This window comes from Saimiri boliviensis, chromosome 3 (assembly GCF_048565385.1).
Source record: "Saimiri boliviensis isolate mSaiBol1 chromosome 3, mSaiBol1.pri, whole genome shotgun sequence".
NCBI lineage: Eukaryota > Metazoa > Chordata > Mammalia > Primates > Cebidae > Saimiri > Saimiri boliviensis.
The window spans coordinates 108,432,587-108,456,921 of record NC_133451.1 but is presented as its reverse complement, the minus strand read 5'-3'; the positions used below and the strand labels follow the sequence as shown (position 1 = coordinate 108,456,921).

Here is a 24,335-nt window from a genome sequence, read left to right as displayed (position 1 = left end):
GCCAGATACTGTGGCTCATACCTGTAATCCCAGGACTTTGGGAGGCCGAGGCAGGCAGATCATGAGGTCAAGAGATTAAGTCCATCCTGGCCAACATGGTGAAACCCCGTCTCTACTAAAACTACAAAAATTAGCTGGGTGTGGTGGCAGGTGTCTGTAGTCCCAACTACTCAGAAAGCCAAGGCATGAGAATCACTTGAACCCGGAAGACAGAGGTTGCAGTGAGCCAAGATCATGCCACTGCACTGCAGCATGGGTGACAGAGCAAGACTCCCTCTCAAAAAAAAAAAAAAAAAAAAAAAAAAAAAAAAAGAAGAGGCAAATGTACTCTAGAGTGGGAGAACACCTTTCAAAGCAATTCAATGTGAGTTTCAGGATGTGGATTGGGATTGACAGGGAAGGGGCAAAAGAAATATTGTGAGGTGATCGGAATATTCTGTATTTTGACTGTGGCAGTAGTTAATGTGGGCACATAAACATGAAAATATGATGAATTCAAAATAGGAACAATTTATTGTATGCAAATTTCTCCTTAATAAAATTCATTTTTGAAAAGTGTAATTTTTAAAGCAGTTTAGGCTTAAAATAGTAGATTTCTTAAAACCTTTAGAATAACTTTTTAAGTCAAATCTTTAAGATGCTTGTGATTCATTAGGGAGGGAGATTTCCAAGCATCATCCATAAACTATATGTTGAGTCACTAAGATAAAGAACGCTTCTAGATCCCGTTAGAGAAGACAAAGATGCCCTTGGCTGCCTCTGACCTTAGAGCACTCATAGTCAGGTAAGAACAACACATATTATAGTTACATTACTATTGTTTTATTTTACTAAATATTACAGAGCATCTGCCACACATTGCCTCACGTTCATACAAATACTGCTGGTGGCTGCATTCGTGATACACATCACATAGTGTGGGGCTGAAGAGTGTGGATGCTGTAGGTGGCTTCCAATTTTGAGAATTTGTGCTCTAATTTCTCTTTGAGTTTGAGCAGGTTCTGTAAACTTTCCTGTGACACGTTTTTTAAATCTACAAAAGAATATATAAGTAAAAATGTTACATATAACTTCATACGATATAACATTATAACCTAATCCTCACTGAAATCAATCTGTTCAATAAAATTATACCATATTGTATTAATCTAATATTGTATAATAGCATAATATAGTAATAACTCCTAACTCAGGGATGTTGTGATTTTTATAAGCAGCAATCCATGTTAAATATTACCATAGTGCCTAAAACGTAATAGGCATTCAATAAGTGATTGCTGCTACTTTTACTAACATCTTGCAGATTAGGAAATTGAGTCTTAGAAACGTTAATGTGTACAATGCTAAGCAGCCAAAAATCTGCCAGGAAAAGATAAAAAATAATTATTTTATTTCTAAAGCCCATGTGTTTCCTCCAGTATCTTCTAGCATGTCTAGTATTTACAGAAAAACTTTCAAGTCTCAATATTAGAAAGTTTCATAAAAACCAGAGGAAGTAGCATTTATCTCTAGCAGACACAATTAGATACCAATTTTCATATTTGTGTTCCCACAGATTATTTTTTCAAGTTATTTCCTCTTATATTTTCTTCAAATTGAATGCTATGTATTTCCATGGGCCCTTTAATAGAAACTCTCTTTTCATGGAGGGAGCCATTTGTGATTAAGCAGCGATCCGCTAGATTTTCCTCCTTGGTAGAAGTATTGGTTTATTTACTCATCAGACATTTATGTCAGGTCTTCTATCTGTACAAGGGAATATGGGATATTTTTTAAATGAATAATAGAATTCTTTAAGGAACTCATGTACCAGCATCCAAACAAACGTAAATATTTCTAATATAATAAGTCTCTAAAACATTATGCTGTACTACATTCACTCATTCAACAAATAGCATTTGTGTTTCTGCTAGGTACCAATAATGTGCTAGACCATTGAGATAGAAAGATACATAGAATTATTACTCCAGAAGAAATTCCATATTTGAGCCAGCCATGTAAACATGTGACTGAAATCAGTGTGGTAAGAAAGCATCCTGGAGGCACGGATACAGTAGAGAGGGCAGTTAAGAGTCTGGAGAGGTCAACAGAATCACATATGCAAGGCCAACAATGGGCTCTTTCTTAAAGTCTCTTGAGAACCACTAAAACTATATGTGCAGAGATGTGGTATCTGCAGTTTTGTATTATAGAAAGAAGTGCATGGTGGCAAGGCAGTATGTGGATGAGAGGAAGCAAGATGGGAGGTGGAAAAATTCAGGAGTAATCTTCTGAAATAACTGATAAGAGAAATACTAAAGATGGTGGCCAAGGCAGTGGAAATGGGAATGGAAAGAAAAGAGGTAGAAAAAAAACATTTAAAATACAAGAAAGCATAGGACTTGGGAACCACATATGGGGGATGGTAAAGAGGGAGAAGTTGAGGATGAAACTGTATGAATAACATTCAAAAGAAGAAGTAAGGAGAACTGAGATTTTACAAATGTTAGCTTGAGTGCTTGTAATATTTGTAAGACATCAAAGTGGCAGTTAGAACAATTGGAAGAGATGATTTCAACCAAGGGAAATATAGAAAGTAAGAAGACAAGAGAAGCCACAAGTAAAACTGTGGGGAAATCAGTATTTAAGAAACAGTAATCTGTAGAGGAGACATAATAATCTGGAGAAACCGTAATCTGTGCAGGAGATGGAGAAGAAGTGTTTAAACGATCAGAATAGCAAAAGAGAGAGATACCACAAAAGCCAGTGGAGACCTGAGTTCAAGGAAGGAGGAAGTGGTAAGAGGTGCCAAATATTAGAGTGGTTCTAGAATGACTGGGACTTACTCCATTAGCTGAACAGGATGAAATAGAGATTGTAAGTTTATTTACTAATAACTTACCATCCTCTGGGCACAGAGAGGGAAAATGTATTTTGAGAAAAGAGGAGAGAAAGCAAGAGAGTGAAAGAAATTCCCAATTCCCATTTACACATGAGAAACCAAATCAGAAAGGGTAAGTAAATTTCCCTAACATCACACAACTACTAAAAAAGTAGCAAAGCAGAGATTCAAACTAAATTTTTTTTGATATAATCCATTCCTTTTGGGGTGTAGTTATTACTGCATTTTAATTTTTTTAATTGATATAATTATGTGTATTTATGGGCTATATTTGATATTTTGATACATGCATATAACTGTATAATTATCAGTTCAGGATATTTTGGATATCCATCACCCCAAACATTTATCATAGATTTTCTTTGTTTTGTCAACATTTTAAATCTTCCAGCTATGTTGAAAATATGTAATAAAATATTATTAACTATCGTTACCCTATTGTGCTATGGAATACTAGAACTTGTTTCTTCTATGTAACTGTGCTTTGGTATGCATTATCAGCCTCTCTTCATTCCCCCCACAACTGACTCACCCTTCTCAGCCTCTGGTAGCCATCATTCTACTCTCTACCTCCATGAGATTCACTTTTTTGGATCTCATAAATGAGTCAGAACATGAGATATGTGTCTTTCTGTGCCTAGCTTGTTTCACTTAACAGAGTTGCCTCTAGTTCCATCCATGTTGATGCAAATGACAGGATTGCATTCTTTTCTTTTCTTTTCTTTTTTTTAAGACAGAGTTTCACTCTTGTTGCCCAGGCTGGAGTGCAATGGCTCAATCTCGGCTCACTGCAACCTCCACCTCCTGGGTTCAAGCAATTCTCCTGACTCAGCCTCCTGAGTAGCTGGGACTACAGGTGCTCGCCACTATGCCCAGCTAATTTTTTTTTATTTTTAGTAGAGACAGGGTTTCACCATGTTGACGAGGATGGTCTCGATCTCTTGACCTCGTGATCCACCCGCCTCGGCCTCCCAGAGTGCTGGGATTATAGGCATTAGCCACCGCACCCGGCCTCTTTTCATGGCTGAATTGTGTGTGTGTGTGTGTGTGTGTGTGTGCGCGCGTGCACGCGCGCATACATATATATATAGATATATACTTTGTCATATGTGTGTGCACATATATATGTACATATATATATATATATATATATATATATATATACACTTTGTCATATTTACTAAAGATACAGCCCAAATCCCCAGTCATCATTCTTCACCCTTCATTCCCAGAGGTAAATACTACTCTAAAATTGTATTATTCTCACTCTTCTCTATTTTTTATGGCATCTGGATGTATTAACATACCAGAAGATATTATATAGTGCAGCATTGAGTGTTTTGTATTTTAAGTTAAAATGTTGGCATTTTTTTTCCTCTTGACATTGTGTTTTAGAGATATAGTCATATTGCAAGCTACAGACCTGGATTACTCATTTAATAACTATAGCATTCCATTAAATAAATAAACACATGTTTTTATGTTTTTTTCTTTAACATTCTTTGACAATGTACTATAGGGAAGTCAGCATATATACAGACTAGCAAGAGAGTACAATCAAAGAGGAGAGTGTGATGTCACATAGACAGGGCCTTGAAGTTAATAGTGCTAAATTTATTAGTTATTTGGATAGCATGGGCAATGCCCCTAAAGATGTAAGAAAATAACACGTTCTGAGGGCAGTTAATAAACCAGATTAATTGAGTCTTAAGCTGTGAAAGCAATAGGAGATTTAATAAAAAGACAACGCTGTGATTGTAAAGCTTGGAGCACCAGCCTAGGGAATTTCACCTTTTCTATAGAGGTATTAGGGGAGCAGAGGTTGTTTCTGGGTAGAGGAATGAATGAAAAGATAATGTTCAGTATAGCCAAGAAATCTTGAAATATTTTTAATGGATAATAAATATAAAAGATGTGTATTATTTCAACCTGATAAAAGCTCTATCAGTATTTGGAATACAGTTGTGTTGTGATGAAAAAGAGAAAAAGGATGAAAAAAAGCTGAGAAAAAAAAATGGATAAATCTAGCCTGAAGGCTAATTTGCATTTTTATTTATTTATTTATTTTGCTGAAAGAAATAAAAATTTATTTATTTCATTAAAATGCTAGCTTTTATTTCTTTTATTAAAATGTTGACATTATTTACTTAGTAAAATTTATTTGCTTTCAAGAAGTTACACTTACTAGGGTTTATTTAGGAAGATTTTATTCTTATGAGTATTCATCTTATTTCCAAATAATAGAGTAGATTTATAGCCAAGGAAACCTCTGATTTGGAACTTGAGGTCTCGATGTCTTTGGTTTGTTAACCTTTAACAGATCCTCAGTCCAAATGCTTAGATGCTTCAATATCCATGAGTTTTACTTTTATCCATAATGCTTCACTCTTTCCTTTTTAATTTGAAGGTTATACATTATTGCTTTACCAAATGAGAATGAAGCAAAATGGCATAACATTAGTTTAATAAATTGTATCATAGCAGAAGTAGAGAGATAGCTTAGCTGCCAGTTAATTGGACCACAGTCCTGTACTAGACGATCAGAAACTACCGTTTTTCAGCATTTTAAAATGTGTATCTTTAGTCTGCCCTGAAATTATCCTCTTTGCCAATTCAAAATCTTTATGTCCATATGCAGCTGTTTTTGAAATCATAAGTCATATGTCTGTTGATCCTTTTTACTACAAAGCTCATTATCTAAACATTGTCTCACACTTCAAAGGATCACCTGTTGATATGAATGGATTTACCAGTGGAACCCAGGCAAGATATTCCAGACTCTGATCATTATTGTTTTTCTGAAGGGAAGGTAACTTTGATACATAGTTTGCCTGCTTTTGAACTGTCTCATCTCTACCTTCTAAAATACAATAATTGAAAGCATGGCATTCCTATGACTTGCTGATAGATTGTGAGAAATAACAGCAAAATATATACAGCTGAGGAGATTGCATCAGTCCGTCTCTGCACTGAAATTATGGCAGTGATTTACCTAGAATTGGGGGCTAGTAGATTAAAGATTGTCGTAAAGTTTAAAGTTACATTCAGCCAAACACATGGATAATTTTTGTTCACAAACATCATATTATTGGACCAGATTCACCAGTTGTTTTCTAAAATTTAATAGACGTTTTTAGCAATTTTATCTTCACAGAAAAAGTGAGCAGAAAGTGTAGAGAGTTTTCCTGTAACATCCTATCCTCCCCATGAGTTTCCCCGATTTTTAACATCTTGCATCTGTGTGGTACATTTGTTACAGTTGATGAGCTAATACTGACATGCTATTGTTGACTAAAATCCACAGCTTACATCAGGGTTCCCTCTTCTTGGGTGTAAGTTCTGTGGATTTTGACAAATGTATAAATGATGTATGTCCACCATTACAGTATCATACAGAATAGTTTTACTGCCCTGAAAGTCCCCCGTGTTCAACCTGTTCATTTCTCCCTCCCCTGGATTCCTGGCATCAACTGGCCACTTAGATGTCATAGCAACTCTAATACCCTCATAACATGTTTCTATTGTCATCATTGTTTTGTTTTCATTTTTCCGTTGATGACGTGTGGCTGTCACAAGGTAATGAGACAAGCAGCTGTTGTTGAAGGACGTTTTTTTCTAATTCCTGGTTATTTATCCTTATGAATCCTCTGTACTAATTCTGTTAGTTTGAATTACGTGACAAGCTGATAAATCCAGTAACTACAGAATTTCTATTGTTTTAACCTGCCAGTACTTCTCTCAAGCTTGTATATCCAAGCAAATATAAAAAATAATAGAGCATAAAATCACAGGCTTCCATACTTATCCTGCCCTTCTTATGTTCTCATTCCCAGTTCTGGTGGCTTTCCAACTCAGCTAAGTCGTGTACTCAGCCAGTTTGTGACAACACAATGTGACATGCTTTATATCCAAATCACAGAGTAGGTGAGCGTTTGTATATGACAGATTACTGCTTACTTTATATGAAGACAAAAATGAAAAAATAAAAATATAAACACATTTTTTATTTTTATTTTTTATTTATTTATTTTTTTGAGACAGAGTCTTATACTGTTGCCCAGGCTGGAGTACAGTGGAGTGATCTCAGGTCACTGCAACCTCTGCCTCCTGGTTTCCAGGAGGTTTCCACTGGTTTCCGGTGATTCTCCTGCCTCAGCTTCCTGAGTAAGAATAACTGGGATTACAGGCACACACCAGCACACTTGGCTAATTTTTTAATTGATAGTAGAGATGGGATTTTCCATGTTGACCAGGCTGGTCTCGAACTCCTGACCTCAGCTGATTGCTCATTTCGGCCTCCCAAAATGCTGCAATTACAGGCGTGAGCCACCATGTCCAGCCTAAACCCCCGTTTTAAATTAATGCAATGATTGTATTAGCCTTTCAAATATTAAGACTGGCAAACTTGTTACAACTATGGAATTTTCATTGATTCGTCCTACTCTCTGTCTTTTCTTTTTATGTCTGAACAAACCCCAACTCTGCCCACTGTTCTCCCTGTCAGTAGACTATTGGAACACAAGTAAGCACTAACACAAACAGACACAAACACAAGTTCATGTGGAATCAATGAAAATCAACAGAAGATAAGTCTATGTATTTTCAATGCATATTATTAAGGATATGTCTTTTTAACAATGTATATAAGACCTAAAATGTATGTATTTCTGATTTCTACCTGTAGTATTGAAGAAATTACTTAATAACATTGAATATAAAGTCCACTTTTACTTAACCACTTTCTATTCACTATTAACTGCTGCTTCCAAAGTATAAGCAAATCAATCTCTGTGTAAGTAGTCAAGTGTATACAAGGGTCAGGCATAACAAACTCGAGATGAACACAATTCAAAAACATTCGAGACAGAATTGTTGAGGCATTTTACCCAAGACTTTGTGGCTCTGACCATGAAAGAATATAGTTGCTCTTCCAACTGCTATTCAGAGAGAAAGCTTTGACAAGAAGGGTCTGTATGTATATTCTTCATAATATAATTACAGGTGTGAAGTTCAGATAACATCAGCATTTGGGAAACCAAAATTCTGTTTTGCTATTTATCCAGATTTTTAATGTAGTCAGGTTTTCCTTATTTGTTTCTTTAATGGGGTACAGAACCTCCTGTTGGAGAGCTCACTGAATGACGTGAAGATGCTCTGATGGAGTGTATTACAGTTTACGGTATCTGCCTTGAAACATGTGTTTCACTATTGCTAGTGGCTCACACTTCCCATTGAACAAGACTAGGGGTAGGAAGGCTATGTGAGGGACACAGCTATGGAAACATAGGTGCCACACGGTAAGCAAAATTTTCATTCATTGTGTTGCTATGAAAAACCTTATTAAAAGAGCTTCCAATGAGAGTACTTGATTAATAACATAGTTCATGTCAATAGAAATAATTTGCTTTTCGAAAAAGTCATTATGTGACACAGTTGAATTCACATTAATGTTATCATTCATTTTGAATGATCTGCAAAGTATTTTAAGAGAGACCTGGGGAAGTAAGTCAATAAGTAGTTTAACGTAAATCAAGGTGCAGTTAATTTTTTTCAATTAGAAATATATTACAAAGATTCTGCCATTTACAACAACATGAAATAACCTAGAGGACAGTATCCTGAATGAAATAAGCCAGACATAGAAAGATACATATTGCTGATCCCCCGTATATATGGAATCTAGAAAAGTAGAATTCATAGATACAGAATAGAAGAGTGGTCACCAGGGTCTTGGGGTGGGGAACATGGGGAAATGTTAGAGGGTGACAACTTGCAGTTACAAGGTGAATAAGCTCTGGAGACCTCACGTACAGCATACTCTACTCATTGGTGTTCTCACTGCACTCCACCACCCCCCCCTGCCGCCCACACACACAGGGTAACTCTTTGAGGGGTGGATATGTTAATTAGCTTGATTGTGGTAATCATTTCACAGTGTGTACATATACCAAAACATCACTTTGAACACCTTGTATATGTACAATTTTTACCAATCATACTTCAATAAAACTGGAAAAATCATACTTCAAAAAAGCTGGAAAAATACTTCATATTAGTATGAAGTCAAGGTAGTACATTAAAATTCAGTAATGTTAATTGGATTTGGAGGTAACATATATGTTACATATATAATGTTAATGTATTTTAATGTTATGTTATACATACATACACACACGCACACACACAACAAAGATTGTAGCTCTTTGAAAAAGAGTAACATTTTAGCTCAGTTCTGAGGCCAAACAAATGTGTTAGCATGTTTTAGTTCTTTAGATGTGGATTTGAGGAGTCAAAAAATCTCCAAGGGTAGGAAAACCTCAGTGCCAAAAAGTGTAGAATATGAAAGAATCACAAAAATGGCATGCACACAATAGCCTGCTATGATGTTCAAAATATAAGAGCTAGTAGTTACTACCCAACATTTAGAATATAATGTACTGGAACATATTTGGAGCACATTTATCTTTTAATATTTCAAAGGAGAGATAAAGGCCAAAGTAAGATTTTCTTTATCATTAAATTAATTGTTCTTTAAGTTGAAAAGCACATATACTCGTATTTTTGTCATCTGATTTTAACCAGCAAAAAGCAATAGCTGTCAAACTGAAGTCAAGTGAATCTGTGAAAATAATTAATGAAACAATTCTAGTAAAAGCATCTTTATTGTTCATACATGATCCAGGCAGGATTGTGTCTGTGTGCATGTGGTAGGATTGGCGGGGGATAGGAAGTTAGTTTATTCACATGATTCTCAACCTAGATATGCCTTGCAAATAATTGTGCAATTCCCTGCTTTGCAGACATAATGTCTTTGAATCAATATATTTTATAAATACTGTATACAAAAAAATAATTATGAACATTTAAAGTATGTATTCACGTATTAATATTCAGAACTAGAAGAGAAATTTCAGTAAGAAGAAATACTTTGGAGATTAAAATGTAAAGGAGTTAACCAAATTTTACTAAACCTTCTGTCCATTATGACTATGTTTTCTTGCATTCTAAAATAACAATATTTTGGAAATTTTGACCCCTCGCCCATATTTTTGCATGAGAAGTTTTAAATGCCAAGAACTTGTTCCTCACTTTTGAAGCAGGGTGCTTTTTTTAGGAAGCAAACTGTATCACATGCATTCTATTAGTTTGTATTTTATTGTATGCCATTCTATTATATTTTAAAATGCATTTCTGAGCCCATGTCACTGATTTCATGATTAGTTAATGAGTTGGAAGCAGCAGTTGGAATACACTGGCTTAGGTAATGGCAGTATAAATCACATGTTGATAGAATGAAAGATGTCTTTCTACTGCCACCAATACAGTATAATGGCTACTTGATGCCAACATGGCAGTGTGTTACTTAAACAATGTATCAATCGACATTGAAGCAACGTGACCAAAATGGTTTTACTGCTGTTTATAGAATAAGGTCATGAGTTTCATGCAGCCAGGATTAATTGCATTGCTGTTATGGAACTTAACATATAGTTAAGTTAACATATAGTTAAGAATACAATAGTTGTATTCTATTTGATGGAACAATGCTAACAATTGAGAAGATATAAATGTTAAAAACAATGATACTGTTTTGGAAAATTGATATATACTGTCTACATTTTACCTAGAAAAATATATGTTCAGGATTAACCAAGAAAATAATGACAAAAAATGTGCAGTGAGTAGAGTCTTGCCCTTGGCATTCCCTAAAATTATTAGGAAGGTACAGTGTTCTCCAGGAAATACTGGTAAGTGAAGAAACAAGGTTTAAAATAGTATGTAAGGTATGCTATCATCTGTGTAAGAAAATGAGAAAAAAACATACATGTACACACACATACAATTTTTTGGCAAGAAGTACCCTGAAAACATCAACCAAAAAGCTAAAAAAAAAAAAAAAAAAAAAAAATTGCTGATGATACAGAACTTCTCTGCCTATACATTTTTCTCATAATCTTAACTTTGATAATTACATACATGTTCAACACTTTCAAAAGTAAAAACAAAAAAGTACATAATATATGCAGGATAAAGCAAATATCAGTTTATGTGAAGATTGTTAGAAGCCAAGATTTTAATGGAAGTTATGAGTATGAAGTCCAGGCAATGCATTAAAATCCAGTAATGTTCATTGGATTTGGAGGTAACAATAGGAAATTTTTCCTCTAAAAATATACACAAGAATCTCTTGCTTAAGATCAGTAATCTATTCTCAAAAATAGATTTTTATTAGCACATTTTTGTTGTTCTAGGGAACTATTATAGTGAATGGAAGGTAAACCCAAAACATAGCTATTTCCCACAAAATAATGTATACCTAATAATGCCTGTAGAAAAGTGTCATACTATCTTGATAAAATCTAAAATGTGTATTGTTTCCTAATCATCCAACAATTATTGCTGTTACTACGTACAGTTGCTTTGCACGTAGTTACATGGACTTTGTGTATGCTGTATGAGAAATTGTTACTTTATGGTATGGTATAGCAAATAACACATCGCAATCAGAAAGCTAAAAGTCCAAATTAAATAAAAGACCCATAGTAGGTTTCTTCCATGTTAAAGAAGACATGATTCTTAAAGAAAGTCAAGAAAGGAAAAAGAAAGAAGGGTCAAATCAGTCATTGCTATTTGCAGAAGGCAATGGGTGGATGAAGGACAATGGCGTGATCTTAGACAAACTGTCATATTACGAGGAATGAAGACACCTTCTCTGTGTCTAGGAGATGCTGTTGAGACTGCTAGACAGGAAAGTGTTGCTAACAAATCTTCAGAAATGGTATTTCAGCTGAAGGAAGGCATGGTTGCAAAATGCAGATTTGCCTATTTTCCTGTTGAAAAATTCCTTCATGTGGTGCTGTAAGAGTTATCAGGCTATTATTAAAAGAAAGGTGTATTGTCACACTGAGCGTGACTGCAAAACTTTCTTAGCAAATGGCCTGTTTATTTACACTCAGTGCACATGTTAAGATGGCATAGGATTTTTACTATGTTCTATCAATTTGAAATTTAACTCAACATTCTTCCAGCACAGAAAATTGTTTACAATATTGTACTGAGTGTGAAAGATGTAAGTAAATATTCCGTTTGATGTCTACACACCAACATTAGTTGAAAAATGAAGCAGTGAGAGATTGATATATATTCTGTAAATTAATATACTAAAAACTAAAAATCCTTCTACTGGGTAAACATTAACTGGTGAAACATTCTACAGGATATACATGCATTTTTCTAGGTCTGCCCCCTGAAAAGATCTAGTAGTAATGTGATCTGATGGCACTGAACGCTTCTGATCTCAAATGATAGCCTCTAAAATGCCATTTTCCAACAAAGAGACTTAAGGCTGCTGAATAAATGGCTGATTATAGATGTGGAAGAGAAAATGAGCAAACTGAGCTTATGACATGTGTTCTCCCTAGAGAGGGATCATGTCACATGGGCACCAACAGAGAGGGGTCTCAGGTAGCAACAGTGGGGCCATTGGACCATCAAAGGAGCAGCTAGCATACTTGACTGAGGCCTTAGGTTTATAATTTTTACTAAAACAAGGAAGGAAAGAGGGAAGAAAGGGGAAAGGAGGGGAAGCGAAGGAAGAAAAGAGGGAGGGAGAGAAGGAAGGAAGTAAAGAGCTAGAACAACAACAGCAAAGCAAAATATCTTCGATGACTTTCTGGTGGAGTCCGAGTGGAAATTTTGCATTACTGGAGCCTTTACAACGTGGGAATCTGTGCTTCAGAAATAAGTCAGTAAAGATACATTTACATGAATGTTTCCTCCAGCATTGCTCAAAAAAGCCAAAATTGGAAGTGATGTAGATAATTAACCTAAGAGATTGATAAAATAAATAATGGTACATCTTTTGTATGTAATATTACCTAGCCACTAAAAATAATGGAGCAGAACTCTATTGAATGACATATAAAAATGCCCATGATATACTGTATAATGGAAAAAAAAAGAAATTTCCAAGTAAAATAAAATGTTTTACCTTATTTATTTCACAAACTAAAACCCTACATGATTATACAAATCAATGTGTTTGCCTTAAAAAAATAAAAGTCTAGTGTCCTATATGACCATACCACAAACAGTGATCACTTCTGGGATTGGAATTTGATAGCAGTTGTGGGTAGAGAGTTTGGGAGAAAATGCTCACATTTTATTTCATAATTCTTATCTTTTTAAATCTTTTTTTATAAGCATGTATTGTGATACATATGTGAGCAGACATGGTTCCTTCTAGGTACCAGTTATACCATTGCTTAACCCTGTCTATTTCTTCCAAAGGTGTCAGGCAGCAAACAAGACCTGCCCCACCAATTACATGTGGAATAATCACATCTGCAGATGCCTGGCTCAGCAAGATTTTATGTTTTCCTCAAATGCTGGAGATGGTAAGAAGAATGATGTTTTAAAGACTAAATGCCAAGGGTCTATATTGTGATTAACATACTTTAATATTAAAGCCATATGTACAATATTCATCATTCTTTCAAATAAGTGACTTAAAAATAGTACATTTTCTACTTGACATTGGTATTACTTTGAACTCCTTTATAAAGGAATATACCCATGTTTGTGCACAACGATTTGATGGCAGGCATACAAAGGAAGATGCTTTTAAAAGCTTTTAATTGTTTGATGCCGCACCCAGAACCAAGTAAGGTATAGTAAAGACGCTCTGACTGTGTTTGTCTAGACTCTGCAGATGGATTCCATGACATCTGTGGACCAAACAAAGAGCTGGATGAAGAGACCTGTCAATGTGTCTGCAAAGGGGGGCTTCGGCCTGCCAGCTGCGGACCCCACAAAGAACTAGACAGAAACTCATGCCAGTGTGTCTGTAAAAACAAACTCTTCCCCAGCCCATGTGGGGCCAACCGAGAATTTGATGAAAACACATGCCAGTGTGTATGTAAAAGAACCTGCCCCAGAAATCAACCCCTAAATCCTGGAAAATGTGCCTGTGAATGTACAGAAAGTCCACAGAAATGCATGTTGAAAGGAAAGAAGTTTCAACACCAAACATGCAGGTAAGAGAGCCTCATAAAGGGTATGAATTGCTCTTACTAGAAATATGTTCTAAACCAAAAGCAGTTTTCTTAATTACAGTAACAATTGCTTGTTAGAATGAGCCCAGTAAGTTCTACAAGACAAAATCTTATTATTATTATTTTTTTAACCAATGCTAAACCTTCTTGAGACTGGATTTGCTTCCGAAAAAGCAAGACAGGAGGCTTGAGGATCAAAACTAGATCCAAGCTCAGAATACACTCTAAATTAGTGGACCCTAGGGAATCTTCTCAAAGTACATACAGGCGATCCACTCTGCCCTCACCAAAAAGTATGATGCTGCCTTCAGCCGTAATTTAGGACAACTGTTCTAAATGCAGACAGTTTTTATGTAAAACTTACAAAGTACAGGATAGTACCATTGACTGTAGATAGAATTCTATCTGGAAATGAAAATATATAAGTATTTGATAGAATTAAAGAAATACATGAATATGTTGTTAAAGGTACTGAAAACTAATTTCTTAAACTTGGTTTTACTCACTTCTTCACCAAGAAAAAAAAAAGTGAAGTCATTGGACTCAAACACATTCAGTGTTAATCCCTGAACCTCTTCCTCTTTAATCCTAGTGAATAAGGTGATCCTACTATTTAAGTCAGACCTGTACATTTGACATTTTCTCCACATTCCTTCAACATTGCTTCATGACATTCCTTCATTCTTCTGTCATTTTAACATCTTCAGCTCTACTTTTTTCTCCCTCAGTTTACAAAAGTTTCTAAATTTCTTCTATTTTATTAGCCTCTTACTGTGAAGCTGAGCATACTTTAGCAACCCAGCTCTGTCTTCTTCAAAGCTGCTCAAAAATGAGGCATTGTTTTCATCTACCATTTATTCAACCACCTGTAACCTGGTTTATGCTCTAGAGTGCTATGTTAAACCTCTGAGGTTTCATCAGCCTCATAGTTGACAAACCCAATAGAGAATTGTGTCCTTAGGTAACCTTAGGTAACCTGTCCTTTCTGTGGCCTTTTTCTTTAAGCTCACCTCTCCTGTGACATCACCTTGTGCTTTCCTAGTTGTCTACTTAATTTTCAGACCATTTGTTTTCAGTCACTTTCACTGGATTCTCTTTTTACATCCACTCTTTACATATGGGTAGATAATATTCTTTTTAACAGAAAAAGCTTGTATTTCATTTATTTGCTAACTTTACTAATATTCATTATTGCTTTTTCCACAGTATATAAAGAGTCCATCTTTTTATTGTCAGGAGTTTTGTGTTCTTATTTTAATGTATATTTCTGATGGTTTTCCTACACTAACATTTTAGCTACTGCATAAAAAGGCTTCAGTGAATCTAGCTATCTCACTGATTATATTTTTCTTCCCATATGTTGCAAAGTACCTCATAGGAATCCTTTTATTTTGAGAAAGAAATTTTTGGAGTACGAGCATGACTAATATGTGGGAATAGGTGTACAGGGAAAAGTGCAAGATGACCTGAGGTGGAAATCAAAAGTACAACAAGAAAACATACAAAATTTGGTTTTGACATTTCATTTATTTGGCTCTAGAAATGAAAGCATGTCTAATTAATTTTTCTTAAAATTTGCAAATGCAGATTAATACTTATGACTACAGATATTCCTTTACTAAAAAGGGATATGATACTTAATGATCCAGAAAAGCTGTTAATTAAGGCAGTGGACCAAAAAATATGTACTCTGCCCACTATATTTTGTAATAAATATTAAGCGAGAATGAGGAAAATATATATTTTCCAAATATTATATTTTCTCTTTTGCTCCAATTTATATCACAAAACCTGGAATTATACACTTAGAAAAGTGAACATAGGATAAGTTGCAGTAAATGGAAAGTCTTTATGAAAGAATGTATACTATTAGGAGAAATGTAATGAGAGAAATATTGTCTAAGTTCATCTAAGAGTTCTGTAGAAAAGGCTGGTTGCGGTGGCTCATGCCTGTAATCCCAGCACTTTGGGAGGCTGAGGCAGGCAGATCACAAGGTCAGGAGTTGAAGACCAGCCTGGCCAATATGGTGAAACCTGTCTCTACTAAAAATACACACACACACACACACACACACACACACACACACACACACACCCTAGCTGGGTGTGGTGGCATGTGCCTGTAGTCCCAGCTACTTGGGAGGCTGAGGCAGGAGAATCACTGGAACCCAGGAGATGGAGGTTGCAGTGAGCTGAGATGGTGCCACTGCATTCCAGCATTCCAGCCTGGGCCAAAGAGGAAGACTCCATCTCAAAAATTAAAAAAAAAAGAGAATTCTATAGAAAAACATGATAGCAGGTTAGTCTGCATGCAGACATAAGAATTTCAGATGCTAGACTCACTCAGAAGGTTTCAATGTAAAACAGTTTAACAAGGCTTAAAAAGATATGGTATCTCTATCCTTCTGAAGACAGTAGTATACACATTCTGGAAATACCATTTTGGTTATTACAGTAGGAATTGAAATATAGTTCTTACTCAAAAAGATTCCTGTGAGGTACTTTGCAACATATGGGAAGAAAAATATAATCAATGAGATAGCTAGATTCACTGAAGGCTTTTTATGCAGTAGCTGAAATGTTAGTGTAGGGAAACCATCAGAAATATACATTAAAATAAGAACACAAAACTCTTGACAATAAAAAGATGGACTCTTTATATACTATGGAAAGAGCAATAATGAACATTAGTGAAGGTAGTAAATAAATGAAATACAAGCTTTTTCTGTTAAAAAGAATATTATCTACCCATATGTAAAGATGTAAAAGGAGAATCCAGTGAAAGCGATTGAAAACAAATGGTCTGAAAATTAAGTAGACAACGAGGAAAGCACAAGGTCATGTCACAGGAGAGGTGAGCTTAAAGAAAAAGGCCACGGAAAGGACAGGTCACCTAAGGTTACCTAAGGACACAATTCTCTATTGGATTTGGCAACTATGAGGCTGATGAAACCTTAAACAGAGGTTTTATATTGAATTCTTCTCGAGTAAGTCTAGTATACATTTAAAATCTGAAATTCTGATGTCTGCATGCAGACTAACCTGCCATCATATTTTTCTATAGAATTCTCTTTTTTTTTTTTTTTTTTTTTTTTGAGATGGAGTCTCCCTCTTTTGCCCAGGCTGGAATGCAGTGGCACCATCTCAGCTCACTGCAACCTCCACCTCCTGGTTTCTCCTGCCTCAGCCTCCCAAGTAGCTGGGACTACAGGCACATGCCACCATGCCCAGCTAGTTGTGTGTATATGTGTGTGTGTGTGTGTGTGTGTGTGTGTGTGTGTGTGTATGTGTGTGTGAGTGTGTGTATTTTTAGTAGAGACAGGTTTCACCATATTGGCCAAGCTGGTGCTGAGCTCCTGACCTTGTGATCCGCCTGTCTCAGCCTCCCAAAGTGCTGGGATTACAGGCATGAGCCGCCACAACCAGCCGTTTCTACAGAACTCTTAGATGAACTTAGACAATATTTCTCTCATTGCATTTCTCCTAATAGTATACATTCTTTCATAAAGACTTTCCATTTACTGCAACTTATCCTATGTTCACTTTTCTAAGTATATAATTCCAGGTTTTGTGATATAAATTGGAGCAAAACAGAAAATATAATATTTGGAAAATACATATTATCCTCATTCTCTCTTAATATTTATTACAAAATATAGTGGGCAGAGTGCATATTTTTTGGTCCATTGCCTTAATTAACAGCTTTTCTGGATCATTAAGTATTGTATCCCTTTTTAGTAAAGGAATATCTGTAGTCATAAGTATTAATCTGCATTTGCAAATTTTAAGAAAAATTAACTAGACATGCTTTCTAGAGCCAAATAAATGAAATGTCAAAACCAAATTTTGTATGTTTTCTTGTTGCACTTTTGATTTCCACCTCAGGTCATCTTGCACTTTTCCCTGTACACCTATTCCCATGTTAGGCACGCTCGTACTTCAAAAAGTTTTTCAAATATAGCTCCAATTCTCACTAGGTGTGGTAGCTCACACCCAAAATCCTAGCACTTTGGGAGACCAAGACGGGCAGATCACTTGAGGCCAGGAGTTCAAGACCAGCCTGACCAACATGGCCAAACCCTGTGTCTATGAAAAATGCAAATCTTAGCCAGCCATGGTCACACACATTTGTAGTCCTAGCGACTTGGGAGTCTGACACACAAGAATGGCTTGAGTCTGGGAGGCGGGGGTTGCAGTGAGCCAATATTGTGCCACTGCAATCCAGCCTGGGTCACAGAACAAGACTCTGTCTCAAAAAAATGAGGCTCCAATTCACTGGAACAACAGGGCAGGGTACAGATTGACCAGTTGGTAATTTGTCCTCTCACTGCTACTAGAAACTGGAAGTCTAGGATGGGAGAAGGGGGACCCTCGCTGCTGAGTTTTGTCCTCTCACCGACGTGCCCCAGAATGCCTCTGTTTCACCTGGAGCCCAGGTGGAAAGGAAGAGTTAGCCACCATCGTGCAGCCAGCTGCCAAGTAGAGACACAAGAGTGAGAGTGATTCTGCCCACTGAGGACCACAGTTCTGCCAACATGGCTGGGTTTAATTTCTGGAAGTCTGGGTCCCATACAAGTCCCTGACTTGGGTGAATTCTGCCATGCTTATGTGATCACAGCAAGTCAGCAGACCTTCAATATTCACTTTCAAAATTTCTGTTTTATGTTTCTTTCATCCATGAAGCAAAGAGCACTTCAAAAGAACTAATGCTTACAATACCTCATCCTTCCGTTTGTTCAATCAGCAAGCAAGACTTTGATTTTAAGGCTTTCCATTCCTCTTAAATGTCATTCTAAGCAGAAACAAACTTTTATGAGCCTACGAACAATTTCATCATAAAATTAGTAATTTTGTTCTAGTCTGAAATTTAGAAAAGCACAGAAATTCCTTGGTAGCATAATGAATCCATTGCCTTGATCTTTAGCATAAGTGTGTTCCTGTTTGTTCTCCTAGCTGTTACAGACGGCCATGTACAAACCGCCAGAAGCCTTGTGAGCCAGGATTTTCATTTAGTGAAGAAGTGTGCCGTTGTGTCCCATCATACTGGAAAAGACCACATATGAACTAAGACTGTACTGTTTTCCAGTTCATCGATTTTCTATTATGGAAAACTGTGTTGCCACAGTAGAACTGTCTATGAACAGAGAGACCTTTGTGGGTCCATGCTAACAAAGACAAAAGTCTGTGTTTCCTGAACCATGTGGATAACTTTACAGAAATGGACTGCAGCTCATCTGCAAAAGGCCTCTTGTAAAGACTGGTTTTCTGTCAAGACCAAACAGCCAAGATTTTTCTCTTGTGATTTTTTTTTTAAAGAATACTATATAATTTATTTCCACTAAAAGTATTGTTTCAGCATTCATTTTTATAGCAACAATAATTGGTAAAACTCACTGTGATCAATATTTTTATATCATGCAAAATATGTTTAAAATAAAATGAAAACTGTATTATAAGCTGGTAAGTTCAGTCCATTATCATCTTACATGATAAACAAAAACTACTATCATGAAGACACTGATCTTCCTCTGTTCTTTTTTCTTCTCTAACCAGATGTCAGATATGTATTACTGTGATAAAAAGTATGAACCTGTAAAAGAAAGTGTCAGAGGACAACAGAATGCTATTGCTTCATCTCTTAATATGTTTAATGATTATAAACATTTTAGCACATGATACTTTTGATATAACCAAGTGAATCTATATGTGATATCTTGTAAGATAGACTGTTTAGCATTGTGATTAAAAGCCATTCAGTGCTCTGAGAACATTCAGAATCTTACCTTGGTAGAAAAGCCTGCAGTATATATTAAAATGGCTTTAAAATATTTTCTAAAAAATAATCTTTTCCAAATATTTGACTTCTTCTGGCCAGGTAAATTACTTTTTGTGAGCATAAGTCCTCCTATACAATACATTTAAAATAAAGTAAAAATAATACCCAAACGCTCATGCATGTTTAAAAGGAAATATGTCAGCCACACATCAGAAGTGCTAGTTTCGTTTTCAAAAGAGTCATTACCCTAAAATACCTTTGTCTTTTTTTTTTTTTTTTTTTTCTTGAGACAGAATCTGATCTTGACTCACTGCAACCTCTGCTTCCCGGGTTCAAATTATTCTCGTGCCTCAGCCTCCTGAGTAGCTGGGATTACAGGCATGTGCTACCACACCTGACTAATTTTTGAATTTTTAGTAGAAATGGGGTTTCTCCATGTCAGCCAGTCTCATCACGAACTCCTGACCTCAAGTGTTCTACAGAGTCTGGCCTTCCAAACTGCTGGGATTACAGGCATGAGCCACTGTGCCCGGCTCAAAATACCTTTTTATAAAACAAAGATTCTACATGCATAAATACAACCAAATAAGTGGTTTGTTTGTTGACAGATAGGTAATTATATACTAGTATGTCATAGCTATTGTATAAAAATAATTTGTTCTGAAAAGAGAAAATATTCCTCATAAGCGTGTAGAGATAATTCTCTAAGAGGTAGTAAATTTATTTAATTTAAAACATTTTTAACTGGTATAGGTGACAAATCATTATGATACAAAATATTACTATCAATATATTTTGCTACAAAATTATGTTTTCATTCAAACTGTTTAATTAGGAAGTCAATGTCCTGAAAATGTCCTGAGTGTTTTCAATACTAACTTTTAAAAATGGTTTTATATGCAACAGTTACTAAGTTCCTGCTGTGTGTTCTGTACAACTCGAGTTCATGAAGTAAAGTTTTTCATGTCCTAGAAAAGAAAAGGAAAGAAGTCTTCCAGAACACTCTCATTTACAATTGTAGTCTATTTATCTATTTTTTAGTAACAATGGCTCTGAAGTCTGTAAGCACTCAACATATACATTGGGCATTCTACATACTAAGGTCTAGAAAGTTTTCAAACTTAAGAACAGAAAAAAAATTTTTAAGTAAATTTGACAACAGGTGATTACAAAATAAAAATTGGAATCAAAATACCCCTTTTAAGGGTATTTTATAAGATATTATCTTATAGGGAATTACAATCCCTAGTGTATAAAATGCTCATCATCTTTGAAATTCAGCTATGATTCAGTCATTTTTTTATCTTATTTGAACCAAAGGGACTACAAATAAACATTATGTAATCTGTCAACTGTTGATCTGGTCAATCATTTTTAGATTTTATACATTTAAAATATATTAGCTAAATTAGAAATAAAATATAGTCTAAGTTTCAGTAAGCACCCTGAGGCCGTGTAAAGAGTAGTAGAACCTGATTCATTGGACTGTTACATGTTATCAGGTTTAAAAACAAACTAAACCCTGTGCTAAACATTAGTTTTCTTGGGTAAACCAAAAAATGAAAACACTAAATCAAAAAGTAAAGCCTGAAGTATGCCAGAAAAACTATTTAATCCTGTCCCTGGAGATGTAATAATTTTGAACAAAAGTAAGAGTGTCATGAGCAAAAATAATAAATTGCCAAACATACTTGCAATTTTATGTGAACCATAAAAATCCTTCTTCAGCACATTATAATGGATGAGATGTGGTGCAGCCCGTGAAGAAGATGGACTAAGGATGAAGCTAAACAATTAATTAGAAGATTAACAAATGTGATGCTGCAAAAAAAGCTAAAAAATGCAGTGAGAATGTTCATCAGCTTTGCAGAATAATCCCGAGATACCAATTCAGTCAACCTAAATGATAAAGTTAAGAAAACTCTGGAAGCTCACAGCAGTTGTTATCTCTGAGCAGTTAATACATCCAAATCTTAGAAAGTTTATAAACAGAATTTTATGTCCAGAAACCTAATAGCATATACTCAGTTTAAAAGACTCAAGGAAAAACTGTTTTGGTGAGCAGTTGTGTAAGATTTTTTGGGGGAAAGCTTTTGACATTTACTAATTGCTTGATTAAAACAGATTCCATTATTAGAATTTCTAGAAATAACCTTTGTTCTTTATGCTCACACCACTCAGAACAGAAGTTTGAGTGGCAAATGTAAGACTGAATTCACGAGGGTACCTAGAATGCACTTTAAGGAAAAGAGAAAGGGTCATGAACTTATCTCTCTATGCACTAGGCTTTTTCAAGGGATACTCCGCTTATGAAGGATTTTTACTCAATGGATAAGAGAGAAGAAGCAGACACAACAGGAGGGGGAGTCCATATTACAGCAATTTTTTCAGCACACTGACAAAGCTTACAAAAATCCTTACTTACATGCTGATATTCCCATGTTGATCTATCTAGGAAGTACTGGGGCTAAGAGTATACACAGTTTTCTTGGCCCACACTCTTCTACATTGCTATGCTGTCCCCAAGATCTGACCTTCCATTAGCAGGTTTTTCAGAGGATATTTTTAAGAGACTTTACCTTTTAAATTAAAAATGAGAATAACATAAAAGTAGTATTTCATTCTGCTACAGAAGAGCATGAATGTATCTGATTTTTTTCTAGTTGAGTTCTAGAAAGTCCTGAGAAAATCCATTATTGTTTCCTAAAAGTACATATTGTATATCAAAACAATCATTTAAGGAAGTCAGTGACACATATCATCTCATAAAGTACTTATGAAAGAATTACTAATTTATCATTCTTATGTTTGAATTGTTGGTGTATATGGATATGTTTAAAGTGGGAAATAACTATCTGCTAACTTATGAAAGTGTGAGCCCATTTCATATGGTTTTTCCATTCCATAACTGACAACTTCTTGTCTAAAGAAGCACACTGTAATAGAAGGAGCTCTGCATTGGGAATCCTAAACTCGGTTTTTAATCCTTTCTTTTCTGTGACCCTGGGCAAATCGCCACCTCCTGAGTCTCAGCATGTTAATCGGTGAAGGAAAGAGAAGGAAAGAGTTGGATTAAAACTGTGTATGAAATCCTGGCTCTGAAGTTACAAAGTTTGTTCTAAACTACACACAAGGAGAAATCAAAATCAGAACATTTTAAGAACCACAGGGACACAGCATTCTTGAGATTACTGACCCCATTATGAGGAAGTATTTATCTTTTAAGAATGTTGCATGTAAGAAATTATAAATGAAAAATCTATCAGTCTTCTGTAATTCTAATTCACTTCTTAAATCCTAACACATTTCCATAGCTCAAAGCACCATTTTCCCTGATTTTTTCATATGAAAGGTGATCACACATAAAGACTTTGAAAAAATTATTTCCAAACATCTTGAAAAAACTTAAACCATGCAACATTCATAAGGAAGCAAAAAATTGAGACTTCTTGTGCAATTCTTCCAAACCTCGATCAGATACACATATACTGTATTCAGTCCAGGTAAGGCCTTTGAAGCAAAAATTGATGTCTAATGTCACCATCTGGCATTCTGATGATAGGATTTGATTAGGGATTGAACCTTTGTCTCTCTGGGATTTGATATCTAATAATTGCAAGTACAGAGGTCAAAATGCTGAATGTTGTCCATAGACTCAGCCACCAGGACTGATGATATATCAGACTTGATGAAATATTATGATGACTGTCCACACCAACAGTAAAAACTGTTTTGATTGGATAGAAATGACAGTGAAACACTATTAAAAACTTCTTCAAAATTCACTAAGTAATGAATGCCTGGCTAAGAAAGAATTGAAATTGTCTCAAACAAAAATACTTAATTTTATAAAGAAAATTTATAAATATTTTTAAAAGAAGAAAAAAGTTTCCAGAAATAAATATTCAACACCATAGGACTTTATAACAATATTTTTAATGTGCTGTTAAAGTCATGTGGAATTGTTTTCATCATTTCTAGGCAGTTGTGGATCCTCTTAGCCTTTTTGAAAATTCATTTTCTTATATTCATATATATATATATATATATATATATATATATATATATATAGTTAGTGTATATATATATTTCCAGTAATTTTTTTAAGAACAAAGTCTCACTCTATCACCCAGGCTAGAGTGCAGTGGTGTGATAGCTTACTGCAACCTCCACTTCCAGGGTTCAAGTGATTCTGCTGCCTCAGTCTCGCAAGTAGCTGGAATTACAGGCACTTGTCACCATGCCACGCTACTTTTTGTATTTTTAGTAGAGATGAGATTTCACAGGGTTGGCCAGGCTGGTCTCAAGTGATCCTGACCTCAAGTGATTTGCCCGCCTTGGCTTCCCAAAGTGCTGGGATTACAGGCATGAGCCACCGTGCCTGGCCAGTTAAATTTCTTTATTGGAAATACTATTACGCCTATGAAAAATGCAACTCTGTCCATTCAATTTTAAAAGGACTCCTTTTCTTTGGTATTGAACTTATAGACAAATACCCATTTTAAGACAGCACTTCTTAATTGTGATGATACCTTTGAAGCTCCTTCTCCTCAGCACATAGTAAGTAAAGGGCCACACACAGGCACTAGGAATTGCTAATAAAAGGAAGAGGAAAAGGAAGGGC

The 24,335-nt window shown here is 35.4% G+C and overlaps 1 protein-coding gene across 2 annotated transcripts in view; it reads left to right on the top strand.

Moving 5' to 3' along the window:
• The window catches only part of VEGFC (vascular endothelial growth factor C), a 124,482-nt gene extending 104,779 nt beyond the window's left edge, over positions 1-19,703 (top strand). Inside the window, exons 5-7 of one of the 2 annotated variants that reach the window (XM_039468607.2) lie at positions 13,172-13,278; positions 13,584-13,917; positions 18,889-19,703. In XM_039468607.2, the coding sequence (XP_039324541.1) occupies positions 13,172-13,278; positions 13,584-13,917; positions 18,889-19,003 (556 nt within the window). In that variant the 3' untranslated portion in view covers positions 19,004-19,703. Of the gene's footprint in view, positions 1-13,171; positions 13,279-13,583; positions 13,918-18,272; positions 18,863-18,888 lie in introns of those variants that run through there. The other variant, XM_074396657.1, reaches the window with a different exon arrangement.
• The last annotated feature ends 4,632 nt before the right edge of the window (positions 19,704-24,335 follow it).